The sequence below is a fragment of the Harpegnathos saltator genome, unplaced genomic scaffold, assembly GCF_003227715.2.
Source record: "Harpegnathos saltator strain DR-91 unplaced genomic scaffold, Hsal_v8.6 scaffold456, whole genome shotgun sequence".
NCBI classification, from domain to species: Eukaryota; Metazoa; Arthropoda; class Insecta; order Hymenoptera; family Formicidae; genus Harpegnathos; species Harpegnathos saltator.
Genome location: NW_020230268.1, coordinates 302,050 through 330,022, shown reverse-complemented (window position 1 = coordinate 330,022; position 27,973 = coordinate 302,050). Strand labels below are relative to the sequence as shown.

Below are 27,973 nucleotides of genomic sequence, written 5' to 3'. Positions count from 1 at the left end.
CTCTAAAGTTAGATTGAAGAAGCGAGGTAGATAATAATAACAAATGCTCTGCAAAATACACGATAATAACAGTAATGAGTCACTTTGAAAGACTTTTTCGAGTCTATATAAAGAATAGGAATGTCCGGAATTATCGTATCGATACTTTAGCAATGTATTGTGGAGGCTTATTAATGTTGGACAATCCTAATACAAAAATTTTGAAACCACAATTTTAAATTAACACAATTTTAAATCTTATGTTTTAGCTTCAAGTTTGTTATTGATATTGGTGAATTTTAATCAGTAACTAGAGGTATTGTTAGCTTACCATTTATATACAGGGTGTCTCAGAACTTTGGCACACGGCCTCCGTAGGGATATAGAGCTAAGTAAGAAGAATAAGAAAATCCTGTGTCATAATGTGAAAATCGTAATGGTTTTTTAATTATAACCGCAAAGTTAGGCGTTTTTCACGCCCAGCGCGGCCTATAGACGCTCCGCGGCAAGCTGTGTGCGTAGGGGCTGAGCGATAACGCGGCTCGCGCTGACCGTCGCGCGGCGTCAAAGCGCCAAGACGCTATCGCGACAGTCAGCGCGAGATGCGTTATCGCTCAGCTCCTACGCATACAGCTTGCCGTTTATAGACGTCTATAGGCGTCTATAGGCCGCAATGGGCGTGGAAAACGCCAAACTTTACGCAGTTATTACTAAAAAGCTACTACGATTTTCACATTATGGTAGAGGATTTTTTTGTTCTTCTCACTTAGCTCTATGTCCCTACGGAGTCCGTGTCCCAAAGTTCTGAGACACCCTGTATATTGAAATTGAACTTTAAATTTCAAATTACTCTTGTAATATTGTACAGTGATTGTACACCCTGTGTGTGTGTGTGTATGTGTGGGTGTGCGTGTGTGTGTGCGCGCGCGTGCATATCCACATATACACTAAAATTATATTAATTTTATTTCGTATCAACATTTTTCACTCGACATCATGAATACTAATGTAGATACGCACCGAATTTTCATATCAGACTTAAATATCGCAGTCAACAAAACGATCTCTCTTTTCTTTCTTTTTTTCATACAACAAATATTTTTTTTCGCAGTTAAAGATTTATGGATTATAACTCTATTGAGCATACTAATCCTACATTCATAGTTCTTATATAAATGACCGTTATGCATAACGCTACAAAATTTCAATATTTCGTTCGTGTTTTCAAATTTTTATCTTTTCACGATTTAATATATAAATAAAGAAAGAACGTAATTTATTTGATCTCTTATCGTGTACTTCGCATGTATGCTGCAATGTGCTAGCATTCGTGGATTTGGAAAATACTGTGATGAGATGTACACGTTAATGCAGTTACATGAAAAATATATAAATCCGAGGTTCTTAACCCTTTGTGTGCTTTACATGGACTCACTTAGTCTGAAGATGAAAATTCAGGCAAAGCCTTCATCGTCAGAAAAAGAAATTGTGATATAATAATATAAGTGCTTCTTTATTAACCCATTAGATATCAATATACATTTAAAATATACGTACAAGCTTAAGTTATAGTGAAGATATAATTTTCTCTCATTTAAATTCATGAATTTACAATCTAGTGCAATGGATCCCTTGGCAATTCGCGTTTCCCCTTCTTCCTTTTCTTGGGTTAAGAACCCCTAAAGTATAAATAAACAAATGTTTGTAGTTACATTATTTTGGTATCGGGCATGATGTATTACTAGTTCAGGAGCAACATAGGACAACATATTAGATGCTATATATATCAAGTATTATTCATTTTTCTTCTTTAGTTCTTGCGTCGGGCGGTCCTCAACGGCTATCTGTTGCTTCTTACTTTCCGTGAGTTGCGCCTCCATCTCGCCCGAGAAACCGAATTCATTCACCCTGGTGTGGTCGGTCTTGTATATCCATCTTTGGTACAAAAATATGAAGAAAACAATATCGTCACGGAAGCAGCCGATCCTGTAGAGAGTCGGCATCTTTATCACAAATGCAAAGATATCGTCGACGAACGTATTGAGAAATTTGTAGGATAGCATGCGCCAAGGAAGATGTGCGACGCTCTTCAGTTTGTAGTTGATGAATAGTTGTGGCGTCATCATGATGAAGCCGAAGGTCAGCAAGAACCCATACAGCATATTAAGAACCCAAGAATACCAGCCTTTATGTTCCAAGTACATAAGTGAATAGATTGCGTATCCTCCTAGCAGCGGATATAGGGCCCACGATAGATATTTGAAAGCGAGTCTATCGTACTCCTTCGTGGAAGACTCCACGTATGAACCTTTATCTTGGAATGATATTTTCGGAAAGATCCCGAATATTTTCACTTCCCGGTTAATAGTAGTGTCGATGACTTTGTTAATCTTCCACACTTCGATACACATGCCTACCGCGCAACTAATGCGCACGACCGTGTTTGTCTCGTTGTCCAAAACATAAAGGAGAACGACGAGAGATTGGAATACGTTAAAAAATACAGAGCGCACGGATAAACCTTCTAAGGACTTTCGGTTATTCCAAAACTGAATGTCTGAAGAAAAACGGGTAGATATTAGAAAAAATGTTTTATAAAAAGTTATCATAGACTTGTATAAAACCTACTTCGACATATCGTGTTAAGGACCTTCTACAATAAGCCGTTATAAGGGCCGTCATAAGTCATAAGCAAATTGACCAATCACAGTCGATCATTTGTCGAAATAATTTACTCATTAGTCGATTTATTTGTGGCTTAAGACTAACGGCTCACTATAGAAGGCCCTTTAAGTATAATTTTATGCTTACCATTTTTAAATGCCAGAAATTCAAATACGCTATGTAAAATTGACACAATTATGGTCAATCCTAGTAAATATGGATTTGTCTCAAGTAAAGTCTCTTTCAAAGTGTCTTGATCATTATCATCTTCACCACTTACTTCTCCTAATTGAAAAATGATAATAAATAAATAAAAATTCATAATTATGACAGTAGAGAATTCTGTTTAAATTGTGTTATAAATATATATACATATAGATAAACACATAATATACAAAAAAGAGAATAGAGTATGCACACATTTTTTTATATGTAACAAACCCATAAATGATGCTGTCCATTTATTTCTAACAGATTGAGCAGCATAAATTTGCCACTTGAACAATGAAAGTGGCTGATAAGTCAATCTGAGTTCTAACTGTTTTGTAGTATTGTCCAATGGCTGGTAATCTCGTTGCATATTCCAAAAATCATTTATATATATTATTGGCTTATATGTATTCCCACCAGGTAAAAAATGTATATCTGAAAAAGAAAAAGTATTTTTAATATTTGATTATGGAGATATTTTATTCAAAAATTTGTTATGAATATCCAGTAGTTCATTAAATAGTAATAATGTCAGTTTTAATAAATTATCGTACAAACATTAATATTGTTAAATTTAATATGTTACAGTACTTTAACATATATTTGTACAATAAATTTATTATAAATGTGAACTTACATTCATCTAGTGGTTGTGGTACTTGACCATACATCCAATTGGTTTGATCAACCACCAAATTAACAGTCAAATTTGGATGCCAGTGTGACACATATTCTTGATCCATAAGTACAGCCTTCTGCAAAATATTAGCTTATTCTTTTAACTGTACTTACTATACTATCTTGCACCAGTTCTCGTTTCCTCTGTTTTCACCAAGTCTTAATTGTATACCTGTCTTTTTCTTCTTTTTTAAATTGAACAATTATATACTAGTTTCTCATACAAGAACAGACTATATATTACACATTTAAAGAGTATCATTGCTATATAATAGAGTAATTTTGAAAGTTAAATAATGCATATACACACCTCTATTTCTTCTTTACTAGCTGTGCTTTCACCAGTCAATAAATTATGTTTTTTTTGATATTTGATTTTCTTAAATTTATTCAACATTTTTTTCACATAGGATATATAATCACCAGCGTAGACTCCTTTACCAGCCTTAGGATTTGGTGACTTGCCACTTTTTGTTATATATATATAAAGATAGATAGTGCCATTCTTTTTCAATCTTTCTGAAGGAATAAACGAATATTCAAGAACTCGAGAGCCATCTTGATTCGGTCCACTATACCAGTCTCCATAAACTAATCCTTCTTCAAACCAAATCAAAGATTGTGGGTCATTGAAATTTTTAAAGTTCTCAGATTCTGACAGATAAACACTAAGATCAAATAATGTTCCATTTGGGAATATATTTATAGCATGTAAACGGGTATCACTAACAGTATTGGGAGACTTGGAATTATTATCAGGACGTCTGAAGAAGCTACTAATAAAATAAATTATGAGAGCTCTTATAATTATAGATTTTGTTATGGCAAAAAGTGATTCTAAGCGTGATGGCTGAGGTTTTCTCCTCTGTTCGTCACTTTCTGCATTTACCTGTGAAAAATATATCTTTGAATCATTAACCTTATCTTAATATGTGTACTCATATAACACATACATACACGTGCGCGCGCGCGTGCATGTGTGTATGTGAGACATATATATGTATCAATTTTACTATTTATTTTACTTTTAGATTTTATCCAACAAACATATAAAGGTATTCATTACAATCGTTAATTACACTATCACAAAATCATTGAAGAAAAAATCATATATATTACGAGAGGAGCTGATGTATAATGTGAAATGTATAATGAATTCTTAAAAATAATTGTCATTATTCTTGCGGTATATCTTATTTCAAAAATCATATAAATATAATAGATGCAAAATAAAATTTTAACGCACATTTCTCTCGTCATTATCCTGTTCGTTCGTTAAAACCAGATCTCCGTTAGGCTGATTATTATCCATATTTTCTGTGACAGCTTCTTTTTCGCAGTCACGATGACAACTCTCAGTAACCACCATCTTTCTTTTGGGTCCCGTGCTCCTTCAAGTCTGCTCCTCCATTAAATAAATGACATGTAGATTGTATCTAACAAATGCATTTAGAAATTCATCTGTCGGTGGCGCTGTAAAAGATCGTAAGATAGATCGGCCGCAGCCAATCAGAACAATGTGAGTCGAGGTCAAAATTAACTGATTCCTCGAATTCTAACTTTTAATCTGCAATATTTTCTTAAATGACAAACTGCCAAAGTTCTGTCAGGCGAAATTATGTTAATACACTGAAAAGACGCACGATTTAAATATCAAATAAAAAATTTGTCTTTTAAATAGTTCATTATCTTTATTGGTTCGAATTTAGTTGTCGATAAAACCTTTCAGGAACACATTAAATTTAGATTAAGAACAATCACCGTATCTCTTGCTTTTCTAGCTTATAACAAACAGTATCTTTCCATGCTGGTACAAACACAAAATGTCTTTATATGTTAATAATTACAATATACTGCTTATTACTATACTATCATAATAATCTATTATAATTTAATGTGCGCAAGGGGGTTGTGTGCATCAGACATAAATTAAATATAATAACATCATGACAAAGAGAACTCTTTGCTTCGCATACAATATAGAATATTAACACGCAACAAAATATTTACAAATCTGCATGTCCTGCAGTTTAGAATACAAATGGTCGAGGTATACCAAATAGATTTTTCTACATAGTAGAAGCTGTGTCTAAGAACCAAAGGATTAACAGTGCGTGCAATGTCCAACGACACAACATTCAGCAGAGAAGAAATTTGCTTTTCAAAATTCTAACACTAATAGTTTTATCTCCATCCAAAACATCTTCTCAATAGAAGTTAGGATATTGTACATCGAAAGTAATGTAAATCCGTCAAAATCCTGCAAAATCACAAAGCATGCATTTTTCTTTTTGTATTAAACACCTAAATTTTACTTCATTATTCTGCTTTAAGGGATTTCTTCTCTTTCCTCTTAGTAGGATTCTTTTTGCAGTTGCTATAAATATTATTGATATCAAATGCTGCCTTCACATTATCCTGAAAATATTAATAAAAGTTAAATTATACAAGGAAAATTAAAAGTATATAGAATTATATTGGCACTTCAAAATTAAATTTGAATAATACATACTATTGAGAAAAGAAATTTAACAAGCTTTCCTTTATGATCAGCATATGGACGTCGTTCCACTTCTTTGCCATCTTTGAAAAGTATCAATGTTGGCAATTGCTTGCTAGTGCTAGAATCACTGATACGATATTTGGTTGCTGCATCTGGATATCTGCCAACATCCACTTTACCAAATTTAAGGTTTTCTAATGCATACCTACAAGGTAATTTTCAATGTGTAACAACTTACAAACATACAAAAATCTTTTTACAACAAAGAAAAAGCCTGATTACAAGATGCTTACTCTGCAGATAGTTCAGAGAATATTGGTGCAAATGTTACACAGGCTGGATTCCATGCTGTATAGAATGCTATTAACCAGACAACTCTGATATCACGTTGTATCTCCTCTTGTAATCCATTAGCTCCATGTAGATAAATAATATTTTCAGGACCTTGATATGTTGGTTCTGGCAATATTAATCCACACACTGCATACAAAATACAAGATGTTACATTATTCCCATGACTCATTTATAAATTGATATTATATAATTTGAAACATCTACTTACATATAAAAATAAAAGTAAACAAAATACCCATTCGCACATCTGCGTAAAACCACAGGATTAAATTTGCCACTTTGGTATACACAAAACTAGAAGTTAGATAATTGATCATGGTTACACTACCAGTCTTCCTTGTCCTTATCATAATGACAATCATGAGAAAGAAGAGAATTTCTGTTTCCCTCTAAAATACAAATGATTGTTAACATGACAATATTAAATTTTTATTTTATAAATTTACATACACTAGACACATACCCCGTCCAGCTCGCAGTCATTTTGTGCGAATATGTAATTACAGACTATGGGAATGCGCTTCGAGAAAATGTAAGAGATACTGAGCAGGATATTTATGAAATAATATGGCTTTAAAAGCAATCTTAAGTCTTTCTTGAAAGACATTCTGATAGAAAATACGAGAGCAACGTACAACTACGACTGCGAAGATCAATGAACACGCGGGTTGCACTTTCGGAGTGTAGCTCGAATATTATCGCACGATGTTATTGCAATTTATTATAAAATACTTGTCGTGCGCCTCCTTGGCAATTCTCTCCCGGAACGAACACTACCTCATGCATATGATAGACAAATATTGTCAACTACTTCGTACAATCATGACGATTAATTTTTACAAAAAAAGTGTCGAATTTTGCGAGGATGTCAAAATCATCAACATAAAAACACCATTGACTATAGAATACATAGACGGAGCCTATTAGTCTGTTCTTTTTAGCTGCACTGCGGAACTAGTACCATAAGTTAGAATGAGACAACTATATTTTTTCTCACTTTAACTAATTGCACCAGTTCAGTAGTGCAGCTAAAATGAACAGACCATATAGAAGGGGTGTAGAGATAATTGCGGTAAGGGGATCACTACATTGGCTTCAACAAACTTCGTTTATCTTCGGAAAGATTCGGCTTACATGTATGTGTAATATACAAAGTGGGGGGTTACAAGTTACAACCCGAAGGGCAAGAGCACAGGCTTTTGCATAACGCATAAAGCCAGCGGCACACGGTGCTTGTTTTCGTGCTGCATTGCTTGCTGGATGAAAATACTGCATTCTGATTGGTGCATTTCCATCCATCATCGTCGAGGCCAAGAAGGGAGCCTGGGAGCAAATGGTGAGCTCCCTGGATGAGGATGTGGGGGCGCCCCTATAAATAGAAGATCGCTAAGATCCGCCCGTGGGCGCCCTCACCTATGGAGGCCTTAGACCTCCAGGCCCTCGAGGGACTCCTGGACACTCTCTTCCCGAGAGTGGAAGGGCTCCCCTCCCAGATTCCTGCTCCCGAGATCCGGGAGAGGGACTGGGAAGAGGGCCTGGAGGTCTCTCCAGAGGAGCTCACCATGGTCAGGAAGAAACTTGGGGGCAAGGGCAAAGCAAACCTGTAGGCCTATTCTGTAACTTCCTAACGACAATGTCACTAGCAAGATTTGTCGTTACGCAAAGTTAGCAACAGTATAATGGAAATGAGTATTTTGTAACTCAGTGTAACGAAAAATGTCGTCAAAATTGTCGACAAAATGTCGAATTATATCGCTAAGTTATCAAGGGGTATGAGACCCCTCGATAAACGTTGTCGACTGGTAACGAGAAGAGCTATGCTAGTAAAGTATAGTGGTTTTACATGAGTTTAGACTCCTGTCCCTCGGGAAAATGAAAGGAAGAAAAGTAAAACTTGTCATTTGCAAATAAATAGAATTTATCAACAATTTTTTACACTGCCAAAAAAGATATATTACATATACCGTAAGTTAATTGTAAAACTAAAATAAGATATATTATAAAGGTTATATGCGTTTTACACATCAATTTTATACTTGAATCAAGTATTTTATATGTAAAATATAAAAGAAATTTGTGTAAAATTTAGTAAAACAATTTTATTAAATTATTTAATTCTGTTTTTTCTTATTTAAAGATATAATATGACTGAAGGATATTTAGCATGGGAATTGCTTGTCCTGCAGGAACGAGTGAGACGAATTGAAAGACGAATGGAGAGACGATTATTGCGAGATGATCAAAATCGATTCACACTTCCTCACGATGAATTTCTGGCACATTTTAGAGTTAGTCAACAACTGCTTATGGATGATGTAAAAGTTTTGAGACCACACTTACAGAAGCAACGCATTACCGGCTTATCTCCAGAACTGCAAGTTTTAGTTGCAGTTAACTTTTACGCAAATGGCAGCTATCAAAAACCTGTTGGAAACCAGTGTGAGCTACTTATTAGCCAACCGCCTACTAACCGTTGTATACGCACAGCAACGTACTTAATAAATCAACATCTAAGGTTTGTTCGCGTCGCATGCTCCAATGTACACCAGGGAGCATTTGGATCACGGATAAGATGGTGGTTGGAGCAGATGAGTTCATGTGCACCAATGCTCAGTGATACGAACGGATTGGAGCAGTTTCTCCTCTTTTAAGATGCATGCAAACATGCAAATTAAACTCGCAGCATGGATCCATTGGAAGATTTTCTCATTGGCTTTAATATATTAATTATGAATGAAATTAATGAAAATCTTTTACCTTTAGCTGTAATCCGTGATTTATTTGTGAAAGACAATGGGAACGACGATGAAATAGAGAGTGAGTATTGATGAAGATGTGACATCCTAACCTTATTTGCTATAACCTCTGAACATTATTAGTTTTAATTTGTCTTTTCGGTAATTATACAGAATATTCCCCTCACCTCCGATTTTGATGAAAAAATATTTAATCGACGCATTTTTTCAAGAGAAACAACTTTTCTATTTGAAAAAATCTCTGTCGGAATCTTATCTGTCGCCTCCGTGACAGATTTCCTAACCTAAATTGTCATCAACTTTAACAATTTATATCTCGCTCCACAAGACAGAGCGACGATTTTTTCAAATAGAAAAGTTGTTTCTCTTGCAAAAACGCGTCGATTAAATATTTTTTCGTCAAAATTGGAGGTGAGGGGGTATTCTGTATAATTACCGTCATTTCCTTAAATAGTTAGTGCATTTTTATTTGATTTTATGTAATTTGTAGATATTGCTATTAATGCAGTTATTGAAATGGCTGAAGGTATCATTCAAAGAAGACGTAGAACATACATAACTAATTATATTGAACAAATAGTGCCAATGTATACCGATGAAGAATTTATTATGCATTATCGTTTAAAAAGAATGCTTTTCAGAAGCATGGTGGACAGATTTAGTTATTGGGCACATTTTAGAAATCTAGGAGGTAAGTACTGTTTTTTAAATTAAAGATTTAATATCATAAGTTTTTCATTTTATTTTAAATAAAGTATAATTAATATTTTATATAGGACATGGAGGATTTGAAGTAGTTTCGGCTGAAAAACACATTCTTACTTTTCTATAGTTTGCTGGGCATCAAAGTACAAGTTTCAGGGATGTTGATGATAGATTTAATTTGTCTCTTAGTGCCTTTGAATCAGTGTTACAAAGAGTCACACAGTTTTTATATGATTTAAGAAATGAATTTATTCGGTATGAACCCACTGAGGCAGAAAAGCAGAGAGCGCAGAGATACTATGTAGAAAATAAAAATTTTCCAGGAATAATTGGTAATAATGTAATTTTTTCTGATGATGTACTTAATTTAAACTTACATTTTTGTAATTTAGTGTGGGTAATGATATAACTTAATTAATATTTCTTTCCTGTTATAGGTTCTATTGATGGTTCACACATCCGTATAGACAAACCTTCTGAAGACCCAGTAGCCTATATCAATAGAAAACATTATTTTTCCATTCACATGCAGGGAACAGTTAATGAGCAGAACAAGTTCTTAGATGTGTTAATTGGATATCCTGGCTCAGTGCATGATGCAAGAGTATTTGCAAATTCTAGTCTGGCTGAAGACTTACCAGCACTCTGTCACAGTATGAATACATAATAATCATAAACAATTATTGTATTATTGTTTTAGTCGAATATCTCTATTCTTGTTTAATTTAGTTAATATACATATACTTTATCGTGAATGTTTATTTAACTTTTGATGTTTATCTTAAGCAAATGTAATTTTTTTAGACAGAAACATAATTCTTAGAGACGCTGCATATCCATGCCTTCCTCAATTAATTACTCCATATCGGGATAATGGACATCTTACACAGGCCCAAAGAAACTTTAATCGTATACATAGTCAGTGCAGAATCTCTGTAGAACATACATTTGGAGTATTGAAACAACGTTTCAGGGAATTATATTTCCTTAAGCTGAGGAACATGCAGTTCATCGTTAAATTCATTCGCTTGTTGCGTCCTTCATAATATGGCTGACTTTAATGATATGCAATACATGGAAGAACCCGAGGACGACAATCATGCTGATGTAAATGCACAGGTGTTGTTATGTCCTGCCAGAAGATAGGGATGAAAATTTTGTTGATGAACGACGTGGTTGTGATCTCAGAGATGAACTATGCCGACAATTGTTCCAAAGACGATTCAACGTAGAGTAGAGATATATTAAGACAAATTTTAATGACTATATGATATATATATATATAAATATATAAAAGTTCAGCGTTAAATAAATAATATGTTTATATCTTACATCAATATCTATGTTTTCAGTCTTCATATGATAATTCTTTTTCTTAGGTATATTCTTTTTACCATTTTCTCTAATATCGCTATATTGTTTTTGCAAGATATTATTTTGCCTTTTTTGCGTTTTATTACACTTTTAACGTTTTGGAATTTTGTACGCGCTTATTGTAAAAAAAAGCAATTGATTATTTTATTTTTATGTTTATATATATCATGTGCTCATACATATTTGTCTGAATATACCTTAAAAAGTGGCCATGAGAAGATTATTACTTCTTGTAATAAGTTCTACTTTTTTTAAGTATTCTATGTATATATAGCAAAGTTAAAATACACATCTATATTTTATATTTATTTTATATGTTTGTATATGTATTTTAATTTAATTTTTTTACACAAACAATTTAACATAATGATCGTTATCTTAACAATCGTTATATTAAATTATTCATATTAGGAGAAGTTAAGAAAGATAATAAAATCTCTTAAATATTATATTAAAGTTTTATTTGTGATTATAGAATGTCTCTGAACAAAAAAATTCTTTTCAACAATACATATCAGTTATCCACACATCAGTTTGTTTTAATATCATATATTTTATATCTCTAATAATTTTTTCATAAAAAATAAATACAATTAATGTATAATGCACGTGTGTAATATTTCAATAAACTGACTAAACTGACTAAAAATGACTGATGATTAAAAGAAATTTTAATAGTTTTTATCCTTTATCAGCAACTGATTTGAAATAATACTGCTTTATTATGCAAAAAAACTCAATCGAGTAAACTTAACTTTGACTTCTCGAGAAGTTTAATACGAAGTCTTATCGTGCTATCCATTAAAATTAACAGAAAACAAATAAATAAAAATTTGAGAAATTAAATATTTATATTTAATCAAAAACTAAAAACATAACCAACATTGTTTTAAATATGGTCAAATAAAATATATGTTTATATCTAACAATTATTTCAATGTTTTCAGTCATGTAATAATAATTTCTCTGTTGGATTTATCTTTTTGGCCAAATTTTCAAGTACCATAAGTTGTTTTTGCAGAATGATATTTCGTTCTTTTTGCAATTCGTTAAATTTTTGAAGCTCTGTCAGAAATTTTGTGCGTATTTCTTGTTTATCATTACTTTCTTTTTGTAATACGGCACAAATGGATTCTTTGACTGATTGCAAAGTAAGCGCCAATTTGCCATCTCGTACTTTTACTCTTGTATTTGTTAAAGAGGAGCAGCTGCTACCCGTCATTGATGATCTGCTGCTATTAGTCGATAATGTCAGAACTGAAACATTGCTCCTTGTTGGTGACGAATTGTTTCTCGATGACAAGAGATTTAAATTGGTACCTACAGTTACGGGATTCGGTGAATGTAGTACAGAAGAAATCTGCTCTTGTTGCTCTTCATTCTCATTTCTATAATAGAAAACACTTTTAATTACTTATCTAAATGAAGACAAGAATTTAAAAATGTATTTTAGAGAGATCATTACTCACTCACAAATTTTGACAGACGTTTTGCAAAATTTCTTTTTGAGAAATAATTCCATTACGGCTAGCTACAATAAGTGGCACTCCATTATGACTTTTTCCAAATATTTTTATCATTTCTCTATAAGGAAAAGTATACAATCCATTAGTGATTAAATATATATACTTTAAATATTTCGAAAATAACAAAAAGAAAGCAAAAATATCAAAAAAGAAAACTGATTAAACTGCCCAAATAGACATAAAGATATCTTTTAGACTTCTAAAAGATATTTTGCTATGTCTCCAGATGTCTTGTATTTCTGAAAAAGATATTTTTTAGAGATTTAAAAGATACCTTATGCAACAAGTTAAGATATCTTTTACATATTTCGATGAAATGTAAAAAAACATCTTACACTTTAAGACGTGATATTTTAAACCGTTTACAAATTTTATTTTAGATATCAAAAAATATACTTAAGTTATTTGAAAGATATTTAAGGACATATTAAGATCTAGAAAACATCGAGATCTTAAAGATATGTAAAAGATATCTCATTATAGATATCTTCAAGATATTTCTAAAAGATATCTTTTAGATATTTTTTAAAAATATCTTTTCTTAGAAAATATTTAAAACATATCTTTTAGATATCTTCAAAACTTTCATGTTTTCTGAGTATCAATTGAAAGTATTCCATTTAAAATTATGACACATACAAGAAACAGAATGAACATAAAACTTACTCTTCATATGGAAGAGGTTTTGTGCCTTTTCCAGAGCTATTTTTTCCAGTGGTCCGTTTAATATGTATATCCCATTTCTTCTTCAATAATTTAAATTTATTTTTCATATGATTTTTGGTAGCATTTATATAACCTTTCTTTTGGAACGACTCTGCTAACGCTTGAAACATAGCCTCCTTATTTTGATATTTCCGTTTTTGAAACTTTTTCTCATGTTCTTCATATTCTGAGAAAAATAACATTATACTTTTGACTCCAAATAAAATGGCTATCACTGTTGAAAACACTGTTGAAAACAGAATCATTCTCTTTTTCATTATCTGTCATAAGTTCCTTTTCCATAACTGTGGAAGAATCTGAGTTTACAATCGAAAAATCCAATGAACTCATAATTGTATCTGTATGCTGCGTAGAGCTTGTTGCTGTAATGGAAGGACTTTCATGCAACTGAATACTGGAAGGACTCATCTTATTCATTAAAAGCACTGTGGTTAAGTATTGTGTTAAGTCCGTTGTGTGAGTTACGGCAGAAGTATTTGGTGTTTGAGGCTTAACTAATTTAAATGACAATATTTTTGGCATGACTTTTATAGCTGAGTTCTTTGGAATCATAGATCCTGTTATTAAAGAATTAGCATTCGGGTGTGCTATCATAATTTTCTGATTAGATTCAGCCATTATGGATTGTTTGTCTTGCTGAAGACACTATAACAAAAAAATCATTAATATTAAATACAATAGTTGTGTAAGTGAACACTTCTTAACTGGTTAAAATAACTTTAAAACAAATAATGTTGGAATATATTAATCACAAATTACTGAATAATATGTCGTATGTAAAATATTACATTTTTGCTCACGTATTAATTCAAATAAAATATAAACATAAGTCACACAAATTGTCCTAAAATAAAATCACTTAACCTATTTTGAATTTACTATTAGTTAATTAATTATAAAAATGCATATTTCAGCAGTCAACTAAAATCTTATGCAAGATATTTTAAATACCTGAATATTTAATACACGTTTTCTTAATTTAGTCGTACTTTTTTGCATTCTTCTTCGCAAAAGTAAACTAATGATTGCGCATGCGCTCATGACAAAACTGTTTCTGCCCAAACTGCACCACCTCCGAAGCTGGGGTAAATGGATCACACTCCTACTTGCTCCTTGAGGAATGCTCCAATGCGACGCGAACGCTTGGTCGCCATATAGTTTCCGGTGATGCAAACGGATTGGAACACATTGGGGCAAATAGGAGCATGTTGGAGTGTGCGACGCGAACAAACCTCTACTGCGTCCATGGATTAAATTTCCAATGACAAATGCAGAAAGGATTACTGCACGAAATAAATTTGAACATGCTCCACAAAGCTATAGACTGTACGGTCGCGGACATAAAGGTTGTCACTTCTTTTTAAATGACTTTCGGGACGCATCCCAACTCGAGAAAGATGAGAGCTGTTGCTCCGCCTGCGGAGCACGCCTGCGCAGTAACTCACAACGAAAGGCAAGAAACGAAATATACGTGGTATGCCATAAGTATGTCAACAATCATTCGCGTTCAGCGGAGATTACCGCTCAGTGAGCGATTAGTGACTAAAAAAATACGATTTCACTTAAAATTCAATATTCATACCTATTCAATACCTTGCAAAAGATGCATTCCCATTTGAGTGACTTGCACTATGTATCTATCCCTCCGCTGCTGATTTTTCAAAATGTAAGAATTGGGTGCGTTCAAGACACTTAACAGTTGAGCAACCGTTGAATAATTCGTTAACGTTATTGATCTGAATGTAAGGATCTAACAGTAAGGACTAATAGTCACTAATCGTTCACTGAGCGGTTTTCTCCACTGAACGCAATGGTTGCGTTCAGAAAACAAAGCGCTCACTGAGTGCTTAATAACTATTGGTCCTTACTATTAGATCCTTACATTCAGACCAATAACGTTGACGAATTATTCAACAGTTGCTCAACCATTGAGTCAACCGTCGTGAACGCATCCAATTCTTACATTTTGAAAAATCAGCAACGAAGGGATAGATACATAGTACAAGTCACTCAAATGGGAATGCGTTTTTTGCAAGGTATTGAACAGGTATGTATATTAAATTTTAAGTGAAATCGTATTTTTTTAGTCACTAATCGCTCACTGAGCGGTTTTCTCCGCTGAACGCGAATGATTGTTGACATACTTATGGCATACCACGTATATTTCGTTTCTTGCCTTTCGTTGTGAGTTACTGCGCAGGCGTGCTCCGCAGGCAGAGCAGCAGCTCTCATCTTTGGATCCATTCCGTTTCACGCATCGAGCGCATTAACTGCATCCAGAACCGTTCCGTTTCAGCTAATGCGTGCATTAGTGACGTATAGAATTCCCTATAATCCCCCCACCTCTATCGCATTAAGCACGCATCAGCTACTACAGCTCGGACTAAAAGCAGTTGATGCGGGCATGCGCAGATTAGTATTTATAATCTTTTATATAACCCTATTTAAATACTGACAACGTGACGTGACGACTGATATATTTAACGTACTGATATTTTTTTATTTTAAACATACAGATAATCACAGATACGTACAATGGACAATCGACAAAGTTGAATTCCCCGTATTAGGCCAGTTCCACAATTTGCTTTAAACTCCGTTTAAAGCAAGTTGTGGAACTGGGCCTTAGTGGATAACGAAATGATCATTATGTTTCTCGAAAAAGAGATCGCGTTAAGAGCATCGAAGGTAAAATTGAAATTTTTAAGTTTTAGAAACAATTCAATTGTATTTTTAAATTAATGCATGTGTGTGAATATTTTTCTACAGATCTAGAAGAAATCTATCAAGAATTCTTGATAAAATATAGACTCACTACTACTACTGCTACTACTGCTGCTAATTCTGTTGTCATCATTCACTAATGAAAATAAGGCTATTGTTGTCAATGTTTCGATATCCATTGTGACCGTAGTAGCATCCAGTTTTCCTTTCACATCAAACGCATCAAAAGTTGTTCCGTTTCCAAAAGCGCATAGACGCATTAACGAAAACGGAACGATATCAATGCGCGCAACGCATTGGTTGCGATCGATGCGCTCGATGCGTGAAACGGAACGCAGCCTTGCTCGAGTTGGGATGCGTCCTGGAAGTCATTTAAAAAGAAGTGACAACCTTTATGACCGCGACCGTACTAGTTACATCTAAGGTCGGAAATACAGTAGTAAGGCCCCTTGCACATTGCCAGGCAACAAGCAATAAGAATAAAAATAGACCAATCACAATCGACTATTACAAGAATAATCTATTGTGATGGGTTACTTTTATTCTTATTGCCTGTTGCCTGGCATTGTGCAAGAGGCTTAAGTGTCACGTCCTGGACAAGCATAGAACATGCAATGTCTAGATTCGTTTGGTTTACTTCGGATCAGCGCTATTCTTGTCCAAATCTTTATTATTTTAATCTGTTATCTTTGGAGGTGGGTTATTATTAGGTTTAAAAATAATAATATTCCCGCTAGTGTTGAATTTAACTTCAAATATATTTCCCTTTATTTCAGATTTTATTCTCGGGACCGAAGATTTTGATGGATCTGTTTTGAAAACAGCCAGGTAGAGCGTGTCTGGGTTATAATAACTTTTTAACAGACGTCTAAATTGAATCCGCCGTCCGGCTCTTCTTGTTCCAAGAACAATAATCTTTAATACCGACCTTTCTGATTCCAAGCTCAAGACCTTTTGGCAATCGGCTAACAAGAGGCTCAGCGAAAGGCTGTCTGATGGCTGATCAGAGGCTAACAAGAGACTGATTGCGCGCGAAGGGCCGAGCCCTTTTTATACCCAAGCCCGACACTATGGGTGTCAATTGAGCGTCTTTTCCTAACTCACTATTCATTATTTATTTGCTAAAAAATATAAAGATGTTATTATCTAATAATTAAAATTATACTTAATCATATGTAGCGTTTGGTAATTCAGTTGCCCCGTTATTGGCTCATTTGTTAATAAAATTATGTTTTATTAAGAAATGGAAATGTTATTAATTTCCTTTGGTATTAGATGTACAACTTTGCTTTCGCCATTTTTTTCCGAAATTCGAGGCTTTGTTGTAAAAAACTGGTTATGCATTTATGATTCAAAGTATTGTCCATCGCTGGCCACTACTTTCTCCCATCTTTCGGGCAGCGTACGAATCCCACGTTGAAAAAACTGGTCATCTTTTGAAGCGATCCACGAATCGATCCAATTTCTTACTTCTTCATAAGACCGGAAGTGCTAGTCAACCAGGCCGTGTGCCATTGATCGAAACAAGTGATAGTCAGCGGGAGCAACGTCTGGAGAATACGGCGGGTGGGGCAGGACTTCCCATTTCAACGTTTCCAAGTATGTCTTGACCACTTTCGCTACATGGGGTCGAGCATTGTCATGCTACAAAATCACTTTATCGTGTCTCTCGTTGTATTGCGGCCATTTGTCTTTCAATGCTCGGCTCAAACGCATTAATTGCGTTCGATAATTGCGATCGCCTGTGATTGTTTCAGTCGGTTTTAACAGCTCATAATACACTACGCCGAGTTGGTCCCACCAAATACAAAGCATGACCTTAGAGCCGTGAATATTCGGTTTGGCCGTCGACGTGGAAGCATGGCCGGGATATGCCCGTGGTTTTCTGCGCTTGGGGGTATAATGAACCCATTTTTCGTCTCCAGTCACAATGCGATGCAGAAATCCCTTCCGTCTTTGCCTTTTAAGCAACTGTTCACAAACAAACAAACGCCGTTCAACATCTCTCGGTTTCAACTCGTATGGCACCCAATTTCCTTGCTTCTGAATCATTTCCATGTCTTTGAGGCGTTTTAAAATTGCTTGTTGAGTCACTCCCAATGATCGTGCCAATTCTTCTTGACTTCGACACGAGTCTTCATTAAGTAATGCCTCCAATTCTGCGTCTTCGAAAACCTTCTCTCTTCCATCGCTATGCCGGTCTTCGACGTGAAAATCACCGTTCTTGAAGCGTTGAAACCACTCATGACACGTTCTTTCACTAATAGTGCCCTCACCATAAGTATTTGAGAGCATTCGATGAACCTCAGCCGCAGATTTCTTCATATTGAAGCAGAAAATTAAAATCTCTCGCAAATGACAAGAATTTGGCTCGTAAACTGACATTTTCAATCGAGAATAACTTTATAATGCAGACATAAATCGACTAATGTTTCTATTGGGTTATGTTGACAGATGCCCAAGTTTATTGCATGACGTCTATGATCTATTTATTTCGACCACTACTTACCGCTAAAGCCATTTATAAGAAAACGACGGAAGTGTGGTGTCAGAAGTGGGATAAGTGTGTATGAAAATGACACGACTGTAAATGGTAGAGTAATATATTTGTCAAGTTTACATCCGCTCTCTTCTACGACTAGAACGAGAATCTCTCTGCTCGGACAAACTCATGCGCTTATATAGTGCGCTGTGCGCCGAAAGTCGGTATTGAGCAAAAGGAAAACAGAGGAAAAAGATGCGAGCTTTCGGTCTCGCTACAAACGCTGCTTCGCGTTTTGAAGCCGCTGCGCGACGCCGACTCGCGGCATCACAGACGCCGCCTTGCGCTCTGATGTCACCGCGCTACGCCGCTCTCGCTCGCGGTCTCTTTTATATTATATATTTTTTTTATTAATTCTACTACACTCGGCCGTCCTGACGTCACAGTTGCCCCCAACTGTGGATTCTACTCTGAATCATAATCAGAGTACTCTGTCCACGGTTTCATATGGTCCGCTGATATAGAAGTTTGCAAAGGGCCTTCATGCTCTCCAATTCGCCGTACTAAATATCGATCATTACGTAAACATCTAATAATACTATAGGGACCTGAATATTTCGGCGCTAATTTTAATCCAGGCCCTAGATGCGTGCGCTTGATCGCTACCACGTCGTCTTCGTCATATCGCTTCTTTTCGTCTTTTATTGTAATTCTGAGAATTTGCCTGTTGAACTCGCAATATATTTTGTTTCGCCAACAGTCGCATCTCGTCTCTCTCGTTTTGGAAAACCGCGGCTAGTTCCGAATCTATCAATTCTTTGATACGCGGATTGTCTTTAAGACGCATATGCGTTCCGAGTAACAGCTCGAATGGCGTAAACCCTGTGCTTCGACACGATATTGAACTTAAGTATTGTTGCGCGACGTCTAAATACTTGAACCATTCATCGGGTTTTGGTGCTGCCAGTTTAGATAGCAATGGTATGAGAGTTCTATTAACTCTTTTGACTTGCTCGTTCGAACGCGGAACACCCGTTGTAATGGACACGTGCTCGATGTTCTCTTGTGTGCAATATTCTTTGATTTCCTGCAATGTGAATGCAGATCCTCGGTCGGAAATGATTCGTCTCGGATTCCCGAAAATAGCGGCTTGTTTTTTAACACGTTGACTGCCAACTACTAGATGTGTTGTAGGTTGTTTACTTGCCCAGGATACCTAACTACGAGTTATCTCGTCCCTTCATTACTTGCCATATTTGTACAGCTACGAGGAAACTCGTAGCATAACAGTGTAAATATGAATAGATGGCCTCAGGAAAGAGAAGAAAAATTAAAAAAAAAAAACACTTTTTAAGCTTTTTGATTATTACTATGTATTATTATTAAAGTTTTTAATGATATAACATGATTAAATCAAATTGGCTCTTTAGACCGGAATTGTGAAAAATTCCGTGACAGTCAACGTGTTAAGACGTTCGACTAGTTCAGCTGTTCCCGTACTCTTTGTAGCATGAAACCACACAAATTTACTAAATACATCTATAACAACAAAAATATGGTGATAATTCTTCCATGTAGACGGAAGAGGACCCAAATGATCGACGTGATAGGTATCAAGCGGGACGCCTCCCTTATCTATCGCATGCAACCAACCTTCCTGCCTGCCTTGCTTCCTCTCGGCTAAAATACAGGTGACACAATTACGTATTACCTTTTCAATTTTCGCATGCATATCGGCAAATCAGTAATCTCGCTTTATTAGAAGTTCAGTTTTATTTACTGCGAAATGTCCCTGCTCATGAGCGCGTCTTATCAGATACGACTGCATAGATTTAGGGGCGACCAAGCGCATCGTTATCGAACATTTTGAATAAAAGTCCGTCGCGCATTGTATAACCGCTAACCGAATTATGCCCTGTTAAATCAATCATTTTTTTGTCTCCTTATCCTCGCGTTGCGCCATTCTTAACTTAACAAGTAATCCTTCATCGCTCCCATGTACCGCTAAAACGTATGGTAACGGGTTGCGACTCAGAGCGTCTACATGGCACATACTCTTTCCTAGGCGGTGTTCAATCGTATACGTAAACTCTTCTAACTGTAACGCCCACCTTGCTACACGCACGCATAAGCTTTTCTTGCTCATCGTCAGCGTGAATGCACGGCAGTTCGTCACGATCTTAAAAGATATGCCTAACAAGTATACTCGGAATTTTACTAATGCCTTGACAATCGCGAGCACTTCCAGCTCGTAACTATGGTATTTTTCTTCAGCTTCCGGGGTTTTCCCGCTCGCATAATACACAGGATGAAAGCACTGATCGTTACTGTTACGTTGTAACAGGATGGCACCGTACCCATACATTGACGCATCCGTATGCAATTCTGTCTCACGATCGAATCTATAAAGTTGTAACACCGGCTTCTCGCTTAAGGATGACTTGAGTCTACGAAAGGCGAATCTTTCCTCTTCGCCAAAATGAAACGACACATTCGCCTTTAATAGATTCGTCAGTGGACGTGCGATTAAAGAATACCCCGCTATAAACTTTCGAAAATAGCTAAGACCTATAAAACTTTGCACCTGTTTTATATCGTTCGGCTCCGAAAAACGCAACACGGCTGCTGTCTTACGCTCAGAGGGACGGATAGAACCATTCTCGATAATGTGTCCCAAATATTCTATATAACTCTGCAAAAAGCATTTACCCCAATTAACATGCAAACCATAACGAGATGCCATTTCCAGTACAACCTTCAATCGTTTTACCCCTTCTTCGCAATCCATTGACGGTATCCATTAACTTATATGGATGAGATCATCCATATAAGTTAAGACAATTTTCTTTTGAACCAGAGGCTTAAATATCGCGTTGATAAATTTTTGGAAGATCGCGGGAGAATTGCACAGACCAAAAGGAACCTTCAAAAATTCATATTGGCCATCTGGCACGATAAACGAAGTATATTTATAACTGTCTTCGTCTAACGGTACGTGGAAAAATCCGTTCTTGAGATCAAGCGTGGTAATTATCTTAGCATCCTGCAATAAGTCCAATTGATCTTCTATGAGAGGCAAAGGATATCGATCCTTCATGATCTTTTTATTAATTAGCCGGTAATCTATGCATAATCGTGTCGTTCTCTCCTTTATCTTAACTAACACTACTGGACTTCCGTACTCCGATAATAAAGGTTGTACGATACCGTTTTGCAACCATTCCTCTATATGCGCGTTTACTTCGTTTCTTTCCGATGGAAATAATCGTCTAGCGCGTTGGTATACCGGTTCATCGTCTTTAACTATAATTGACATTTTTACGCCCGCTTCATGAGTTTTAACGGGTTTGTATTCTTCAACTATTCTCTCAACCTCACGCTTATACTCCGTATTTGCTACATGCGCCACGTCAACTTTATTTACCTCGTAATCAACTTCGACACTCAGAGCTTCAAAAGCATCATCTAATTCCCGTGTTTCTTTTTGCACTTTTGTTATCAATATCTTACCTTCCTTAATCGTTAGATCTACATTGTTCAGAAAATCCGTTCCGATCAGAAGCTCATGGTGCATCAGATTGTCCGAAACCACGTTAATAATTATTGGGAAAGTGTTGCCATCTATTTCGATCATAGTATGAAATTTTCCTAACGTCACGTTATTAGCGCTATCGATAGACCCTATCCCGCGGAATCGTAGCTCATTATGTTGTAGCTGCGGCGCACTTAACTTAATATATTTGTCCGCGCGTATCAGCGTCATATCGCTGCCCGTGTCTACCAATGCGGTAGTCTCAAATCCGTTTATAACGACATTCTTACAATACTTGCCGCGTGTGTACTTCGTTACGCTGCACGTGTTCTTTGGCTTTTGCTTTCTCGGACATTGCGCAGCCATATGTCCATAATCACGGCAATTGAAACACTTCATCCCTCGCCCCTTCGTAGGACAGTCCACCGCTAAATGGGTAGCCTCACCACAGGAATAACATCTGCTCCGACCGTTCTTGCGCGCCACTGTCAGGCTTCTTTCTTCGCTGGACTTCGCATACCGTTTTTGGTCGTAATCTTTTAGCGTGGTTACGACACCGTCTGCTTTTCCCCTTAACATCACCTTGTCGAAAGCCCTTCGAAGAGAGACCGTTGAGTCAAATCCCTGAATACGTGCCTGATCGCGAAGCGTCATATCCGTCGATTCCATCGATTAAATAGTCCACCATGTCGTCGAAGTCAATGGGTACACGGTTTGCCAAGATCATTTTATCGTGGAAATATTCGCCAAATGGTTCACCCCTTTTCCACGTGCGTTCCTCGAATTTCCGTCGTAGGGCCAGCCTGCTTGGTCGATGGAGAAACATCGTTCTCATCTGTCGTAAGAGGTCTTCGAAATTCATTTGCAGAAATTCTGGTCTCGAGTAAAACCATTCACTTGCTTTCCCTTTCAACTTCGTACCCACCAAGATCTTCGCTACATTCTCGTCTAGCTCATACGTCGTTTTCAACAAACGCACTTGCTTTTCCCATTCTTTGAAAGAATCGATGCTTCCATGGAAATCATTCAGTAATCCTGCGATGGCCATTATATCCATCTTCATCCGACTTGACTCGGTAATCGCCGACAACCTTGATGAACGACCGTCTGCACGCTGGTCTCGCCGTCGTACTTCGCGCAACAACTCAATCTCTCGTCGTGCCAACGCAAGTTCTCGTTCAGCTAATTCAGTTTGCTTCCGCAAATGCTCTATTTCGCGCTAGTCATACTGCACCGACGTCGCGTCGGGAACGATGTTAGATGCCTCGTTGGGCACATCGTCTTCGCGCTCTTCACCATCCTGCATCCATTCACCGGTAGGATTCTTCTCCATGAGTCTGTTAAATAACTCAGTCTTCGTTCCAGTAGACGATATTCCGAGAACCTTGCATTTCTCTTTCAACTTCACCATCGTGTAGTCGCCGGCCTTCTTCATTGTTCAACACTTATCGTTCGTCACATAATCTCACAACACACGATTCCACTTCAATTAATTTCCAACAACGTCGCGACTTTTCAATCCCGGCTGAGCCCCCACAGTTGTGGTGTCAGAAGTAGGATAAATGTGTATGAAAATGACACGACTGTAAATGGTAGAGTAATATATTTGTCAAGTTTACATCCGCTCTCTTCTACAGCTAGGACGAGAATCTCTCTGCTCGGACAAACTCATGCGCTTATATAGTGCGCTGCGCGCCGAAAGTCGGTATCGAACAAAAGGAAAACAGAGGAAAAAGATGCGAACTTTCGGTCTCGCTACAAATGCTGCTTCGCGTTTTGACGTCACCGCGCTACGCCGCTCTCGCTCGCGGTCTCTTTTATATTATATATATTTTTTTTATTAATTCTACTACAGAAGCAAAGTTGTACACCTAATATATTCCAGACAGAACAGAAAATCATGACAACATCAAAGTGACGTCAAAATGATGAGGAAAACTCTTTTTCTCATCATGATTCGGTCATTTTCTTGTCATCATGATTTTTTATTCTATTTGGGTATGCATGTATATCCACTGCAGAATAAACAAACACATTACAAAAAACAAAACGTATCCACATAGAAAATAATGTAAAAAAATATATAACGATGTTTCTTATAATCTATCTCATACATACAATTATTTTTATTTTAACGGAATTCAATTATTTTGATATTATAGGTTAATTCGGGGATAGGATTTCATTATCTATGAGACATGATTCTCTATTATCATTAATAGATACAAACAATGTGCTTACCTTTTTCTTTTGTGCAGCAACAAACACTGTGGATCGCTGTTCAGAATCACTATTCTTTCCTTTCTTCTTCGAAATAACTGGAAGTACGCATACGCTAATCACAACGGAATCGCTGTACTCGCAATAGCTCGAAATAGGGATCCTCTAATACTTAAGGCCGGGAACACAATAGGTGTAGTAAACTTTGAGCCTTGAGAATTTGCCTAACCTCATCCGATTATTCTTGTAAAAGTCGACTAGGATTGGATAATTCCTTAAGGCTTAAAACTTACTACACTATTGTGTTCCCGGGCTAATATGAATTTATGTTAAGTGTTGTGATTAACACATTGGGCCGCGTTCGTAAACTCCACCCGGATGAGAGTATTTTATTATTAAAATATATTGTTGTACTAGGTGCGCAACTAAGTTTCCGGGTTTCACACATGGATGGCACTAACGACACATGTAGTCGACATACATGTCTGAAGTTGTGTTTTTTTATAACTTGGACATCTGTTAACAATAACCAGTCGTAATGCCAACACATGTCGCAACGCAAAAATATTTTTTCTAATAATGAAGATGTCGAGTTTTGTGTCAAATAAACAGCATTTGCGGGAAGCTTTGCTTTTCTGCTTTAACTTGAAAAAAAGTGCGGCTGAAGCACGTTGTTTGCTTCAGGAGGCCTACAGCGAACATGCATCATCGAAAACTACCTGTGAAGATTGGTTTAAACGCTTCAGAAGTGGCGATTTCGACACAGAGGACAAGGAGCGCTCCGGAAGACCAAAAACAATTGAGGACGCCGATTTGCAAGCGTTATTGGATGAAGATGATACGCAAACACAAGATCAACTTACGGAGGCATTAAACATGACTCGCCAAGGTATTTCCAAACGTTTACATGCCATGGGAAAAATTCAAGAGGAAGGAAAATGGGTGCTGCATGAGTTGACTGAGAGACAGATGGAAAATCGAAGAGCTACTTCCGAAATTTTGCTTTTGCGGCATGAAAGAAAAAGTTTCCTGCATCGAATTGTTACTGGCGATGAGAAGTGGATATACTTCGAGAATCCTAAACGCAAAAAATCGTGCCTTTCACCTGGCAAAGCATCAACATCGATGGCACGGCCAAATCGCTTCGGAAAGAAGACAATGCTCTGCGTTTGATGAGACCAGAAAGGAATCGTGTACTATGAGCTGCTGGAACCAAGCGAAACTGTCAATGGGCATCGCTACCGATAACAACTGATCAATTTGAACGATGCATTGCTCGAAAAACGGCTAGAATGGGACACGAGACATGAACGAGTGATATTGCAATGCGACAACGCTCCGTGCCATTGCACTTCCATCGTCCAAGACACCATCAAAACGCTGAAATGGGATCTGCTACCGTACCCGCCGTATTCGCCAGACCTGGCCCCTTCCGATTATCATTTGTTCCGGTCGATGACGCATGGCTTGGCTGGGCAACATTTGGCCAATTTTGAAGAAGTGCAAAATTGGTTGGATGAATGGTTTCGGTCCAAAGACGCGTCGTTTTATCGTCGCGGTATTCATGTATTGCCAGAGAGATGGCAAAAATGTATAGCTAGCGAGGGACGATACTTTGAATAAACAATTTTTTGTATTTCTCTTGAAATTTTCCATTTTTCATTGATCAAAAAAACCCGGAAACTTAGTTGCGCACCTAGTATATTCAATTTCCCTCTTGCAATGTTTCTTTAATATTACTGTAATGTTGCTACAAATATGCTGGTATTTTTCAAATCTATGTCTCTGCAATCTCTTTGCAATATTGTATTGCAATGTGCAATGTTGCAACGTTTTGGCAATGTAATTACAATGATCTGTGCTGTATGGATAATATTTATGTCGTTTAATATTGAAATATATATATACAGGGTATTTGATAGCTGATCATGCAGACGAAAATTGGAGATAGATTGGGTGTAGCCGAGAAGAAAAGTCATGTACCATAATGTCAAATTGGCAATAGTTATCGAGTTATTAATTAAAACATGTGAGCCAACGAGCGCGTAGAGAGCGGAGGGCAGCCGCAGTAAGCACGTAGACATTTGATACAGGCGATACAGGAATCAATGAGTGGCGGTAGGCAAGCACGCGCGGCGAGGGGCAACGTAAGCGACAAGAGGCGATCGCGCGCGACGAGGAGCGAGCGAGCTTTTTCTTGATAGGTTTTTCCTTATAGCTCGCTCGCTTCTCGTCGTTCGCGCTCGCTCGCTCTTCGTCGCGCTCGCTCGCCTCTTGTTGCTTGTGCTCGCTCGCTCCTCGTCGTTCGCGCTCGCTCGCTCCTCGTCGCGTGCGTTCACCTCTTGTTGTTTACGTTGCCCCTCGCCGCACGCGCTCGGCTACCGTTACTCGCTGACTCCGCCTGTATCAAATGTCTATGTGCTTACTGCGGTCGCCCTCCGCTCTCTACGCGCTCGTTGGCTCACATGTTTTAATTAATAACTCGATAACTATTGCCAATTTGACATTATGGTATATGACTTTTCTTCTCGGTTACACCCAATCTATCTCCAACTTTCATCTGCATGATCAGCTATCAAATACCCTGTATATATGTTTTGTACAATAACTATGTACTATGTTTGATACAATAATATGTACTATGTTTGATACAATAATAAACCCAGACAGCACACGGATGTCCATTGGACGTCCGTTATATGTCCATTTTTTTACAAAAGACGTCCATAGGGCGTACGTTTATCACAACTTCAGATATAGGACGTTCGATGGACGTACATCGGACGTCCTACAGGTCCGATGTCCAATAAGGACGTCCTTGTTACGTCCAATTTATGTCCACGGACGTAAATCGGACATACGGACATAAATTGGACATGAAACGTACATCCATTGGATGTCCGGTGCTGTCTGGGAAGTTACAAAGTTAATTATAGACACTACAATTTAACAGCTTAAGTCTTAAGTTTATGGCTTAAGGCTTAAAGCTTAAATCTTACGCCTTAAATTTTCATTGTAGACGCCGCTTTATGAAGAAAAACCCTCAATTTTGGTTAACACTCAAAAAACGCTTAAACACTTTGGGTTAAACATCGATAAAAATACTCAATTTTGAGTGTTATACACCGAATAAACGCTCAATTTTGGATGTTATACACCGAAAAAACATTCAAATTGGGTGTGAATTTGGTGTGATCGTCAATTGAAGGTTACACCCAAATAAGGGTTAACGATCAACGAAAACCCTCTAAATAACACCCAAGGAAACTCTCAAAATAACACTCAAATATTCACATTTACATTTTTTATCCTATGTTTCTTATCCATACATACACAAATACATGTATAAATACATACACAAATATATATACATGTCCAAAAAACATTTTAGAAATATATCTCTAAAATGTTTTTCGGACATTGTATATGTATGGATATAAGCTATATTATCATTTAAACAAAAAATCACAATGACTTTAAAATAAGTAATAAAAGACTATAAAAACTTACTTTGTAATCACGATTAGATCATTTTCTTAT

At 36.6% G+C, this 27,973-nt stretch overlaps 4 protein-coding genes across 8 annotated transcripts; 1 reads left to right on the top strand and 3 right to left on the bottom strand.

The window, feature by feature from the left end:
- Window positions 1–1,471: 1,471 nt before the first annotated feature.
- On the bottom strand, window positions 1,472–5,141 carry LOC105192219 (cleft lip and palate transmembrane protein 1 homolog). The gene is made up of 6 exons (XM_011156195.3): window positions 4,778–5,141; window positions 3,842–4,420; window positions 3,491–3,608; window positions 3,085–3,288; window positions 2,791–2,928; window positions 1,472–2,536 (listed from the first exon to the last, which is right to left on the bottom strand). The coding sequence occupies exons 1-6, from the start codon at window positions 4,898–4,900 to the stop codon at window positions 1,773–1,775; spliced, it is 1,926 nt and encodes a 641-aa protein (XP_011154497.1). The 5' UTR covers window positions 4,901–5,141; the 3' UTR covers window positions 1,472–1,772.
- Window positions 5,142–5,330: 189 nt separating this feature from the next.
- On the bottom strand, window positions 5,331–7,325 carry LOC105192218 (thioredoxin-related transmembrane protein 2 homolog). Of its 3 annotated transcripts, XM_025301913.1 has the most exons (6): window positions 7,024–7,325; window positions 6,839–6,908; window positions 6,597–6,777; window positions 6,328–6,514; window positions 6,044–6,239; window positions 5,331–5,949 (listed from the first exon to the last, which is right to left on the bottom strand). In XM_025301913.1, the coding sequence occupies exons 2-6, from the start codon at window positions 6,869–6,871 to the stop codon at window positions 5,851–5,853; spliced, it is 696 nt and encodes a 231-aa protein (XP_025157698.1). In that variant the 5' UTR covers window positions 6,872–6,908; window positions 7,024–7,325; the 3' UTR covers window positions 5,331–5,850. The 3 variants fall into 3 exon arrangements, with proteins under 3 accessions (XP_025157698.1, XP_025157697.1, XP_011154496.1); XM_025301912.1 differs by having other exon boundaries at window positions 6,839–7,325; XM_011156194.3 differs by having other exon boundaries at window positions 6,852–7,325.
- A 544-nt stretch (window positions 7,326–7,869) lies between these two features.
- LOC112589284 (putative nuclease HARBI1) lies at window positions 7,870–11,041 on the top strand. 3 transcript variants are annotated; one of them, XR_003113424.1, is made up of 5 exons: window positions 7,870–8,353; window positions 8,526–9,205; window positions 9,786–9,835; window positions 9,921–10,181; window positions 10,287–10,478. XR_003113424.1 is itself a non-coding variant. In XM_025301902.1 (3 exons), the coding sequence occupies exons 1-3, from the start codon at window positions 9,073–9,075 to the stop codon at window positions 10,514–10,516; spliced, it is 546 nt and encodes a 181-aa protein (XP_025157687.1). In that variant the 5' UTR covers window positions 8,526–9,072; the 3' UTR covers window positions 10,517–11,041. The 3 variants fall into 3 exon arrangements, 2 of the variants coding, with proteins under 2 accessions (XP_025157687.1, XP_025157686.1); XM_025301902.1 differs by lacking the exons at window positions 7,870–8,353; window positions 9,921–10,181 and having other exon boundaries at window positions 9,653–9,835; window positions 10,287–11,041; XM_025301901.1 differs by lacking the exons at window positions 7,870–8,353; window positions 9,921–10,181 and having other exon boundaries at window positions 8,529–9,205; window positions 9,635–9,835; window positions 10,287–11,041.
- Window positions 11,042–11,832: 791 nt separating this feature from the next.
- LOC112589285 (uncharacterized) lies at window positions 11,833–14,746 on the bottom strand. The gene is made up of 4 exons (XM_025301903.1): window positions 14,465–14,746; window positions 13,416–13,641; window positions 12,697–12,807; window positions 11,833–12,611 (listed from the first exon to the last, which is right to left on the bottom strand). Exons 1-4 carry the CDS (start codon window positions 14,514–14,516, stop codon window positions 12,167–12,169), a joined length of 834 nt encoding a protein of 277 aa, XP_025157688.1. The 5' UTR covers window positions 14,517–14,746; the 3' UTR covers window positions 11,833–12,166.
- Window positions 14,747–27,973: the final 13,227 nt, after the last annotated feature.

Bases quoted from the DNA above. Each gene is read 5' to 3' on its own strand.
- LOC105192219 (XM_011156195.3), bottom strand. From the start codon at position 4,900: ATGGTGGTTACTGAGAGTTGTCATCGTGACTGCGAAAAAGAAGCTGTC. The intron at 4,421-4,777 runs GTGCGTTAAAAT...TATTTTTCACAG, and splicing joins AGGATAATGACGAGAGAAAT to GTAAATGCAGAAAGTGACGA. The intron at 3,609-3,841 runs GTGTGTATATGC...AATATTTTGCAG, and splicing joins CTAGTAAAGAAGAAATAGAG to AAGGCTGTACTTATGGATCA.
- LOC105192218 (XM_011156194.3), bottom strand. From the start codon at position 6,995: ATGTCTTTCAAGAAAGACTTAAGATTGCTTTTAAAGCCATATTATTTC. The intron at 6,778-6,851 runs GTATGTGTCTAG...TTTGTATTTTAG, and splicing joins ATGACTGCGAGCTGGACGGG to AGGGAAACAGAAATTCTCTT. The intron at 5,950-6,043 runs GTATGTATTATT...TAATATTTTCAG, and splicing joins TTAAATTTCTTTTCTCAATA to GATAATGTGAAGGCAGCATT.
- LOC112589284 (XM_025301901.1), top strand. From the start codon at position 9,073: ATGGATCCATTGGAAGATTTTCTCATTGGCTTTAATATATTAATTATG. The intron at 9,206-9,634 runs GTGAGTATTGAT...TGTAATTTGTAG, and splicing joins GAACGACGATGAAATAGAGA to ATATTGCTATTAATGCAGTT. The intron at 9,836-10,286 runs GTAAGTACTGTT...TTCCTGTTATAG, and splicing joins ACATTTTAGAAATCTAGGAG to GTTCTATTGATGGTTCACAC.
- LOC112589285 (XM_025301903.1), bottom strand. From the start codon at position 14,516: ATGAGCGCATGCGCAATCATTAGTTTACTTTTGCGAAGAAGAATGCAA. The intron at 12,808-13,415 runs GTAAGTTTTATG...TTTTCCTTATAG, and splicing joins AAACCTCTTCCATATGAAGA to AGAAATGATAAAAATATTTG. The intron at 12,612-12,696 runs GTGAGTGAGTAA...TTTCTATTATAG, and splicing joins CAAAACGTCTGTCAAAATTT to AAATGAGAATGAAGAGCAAC.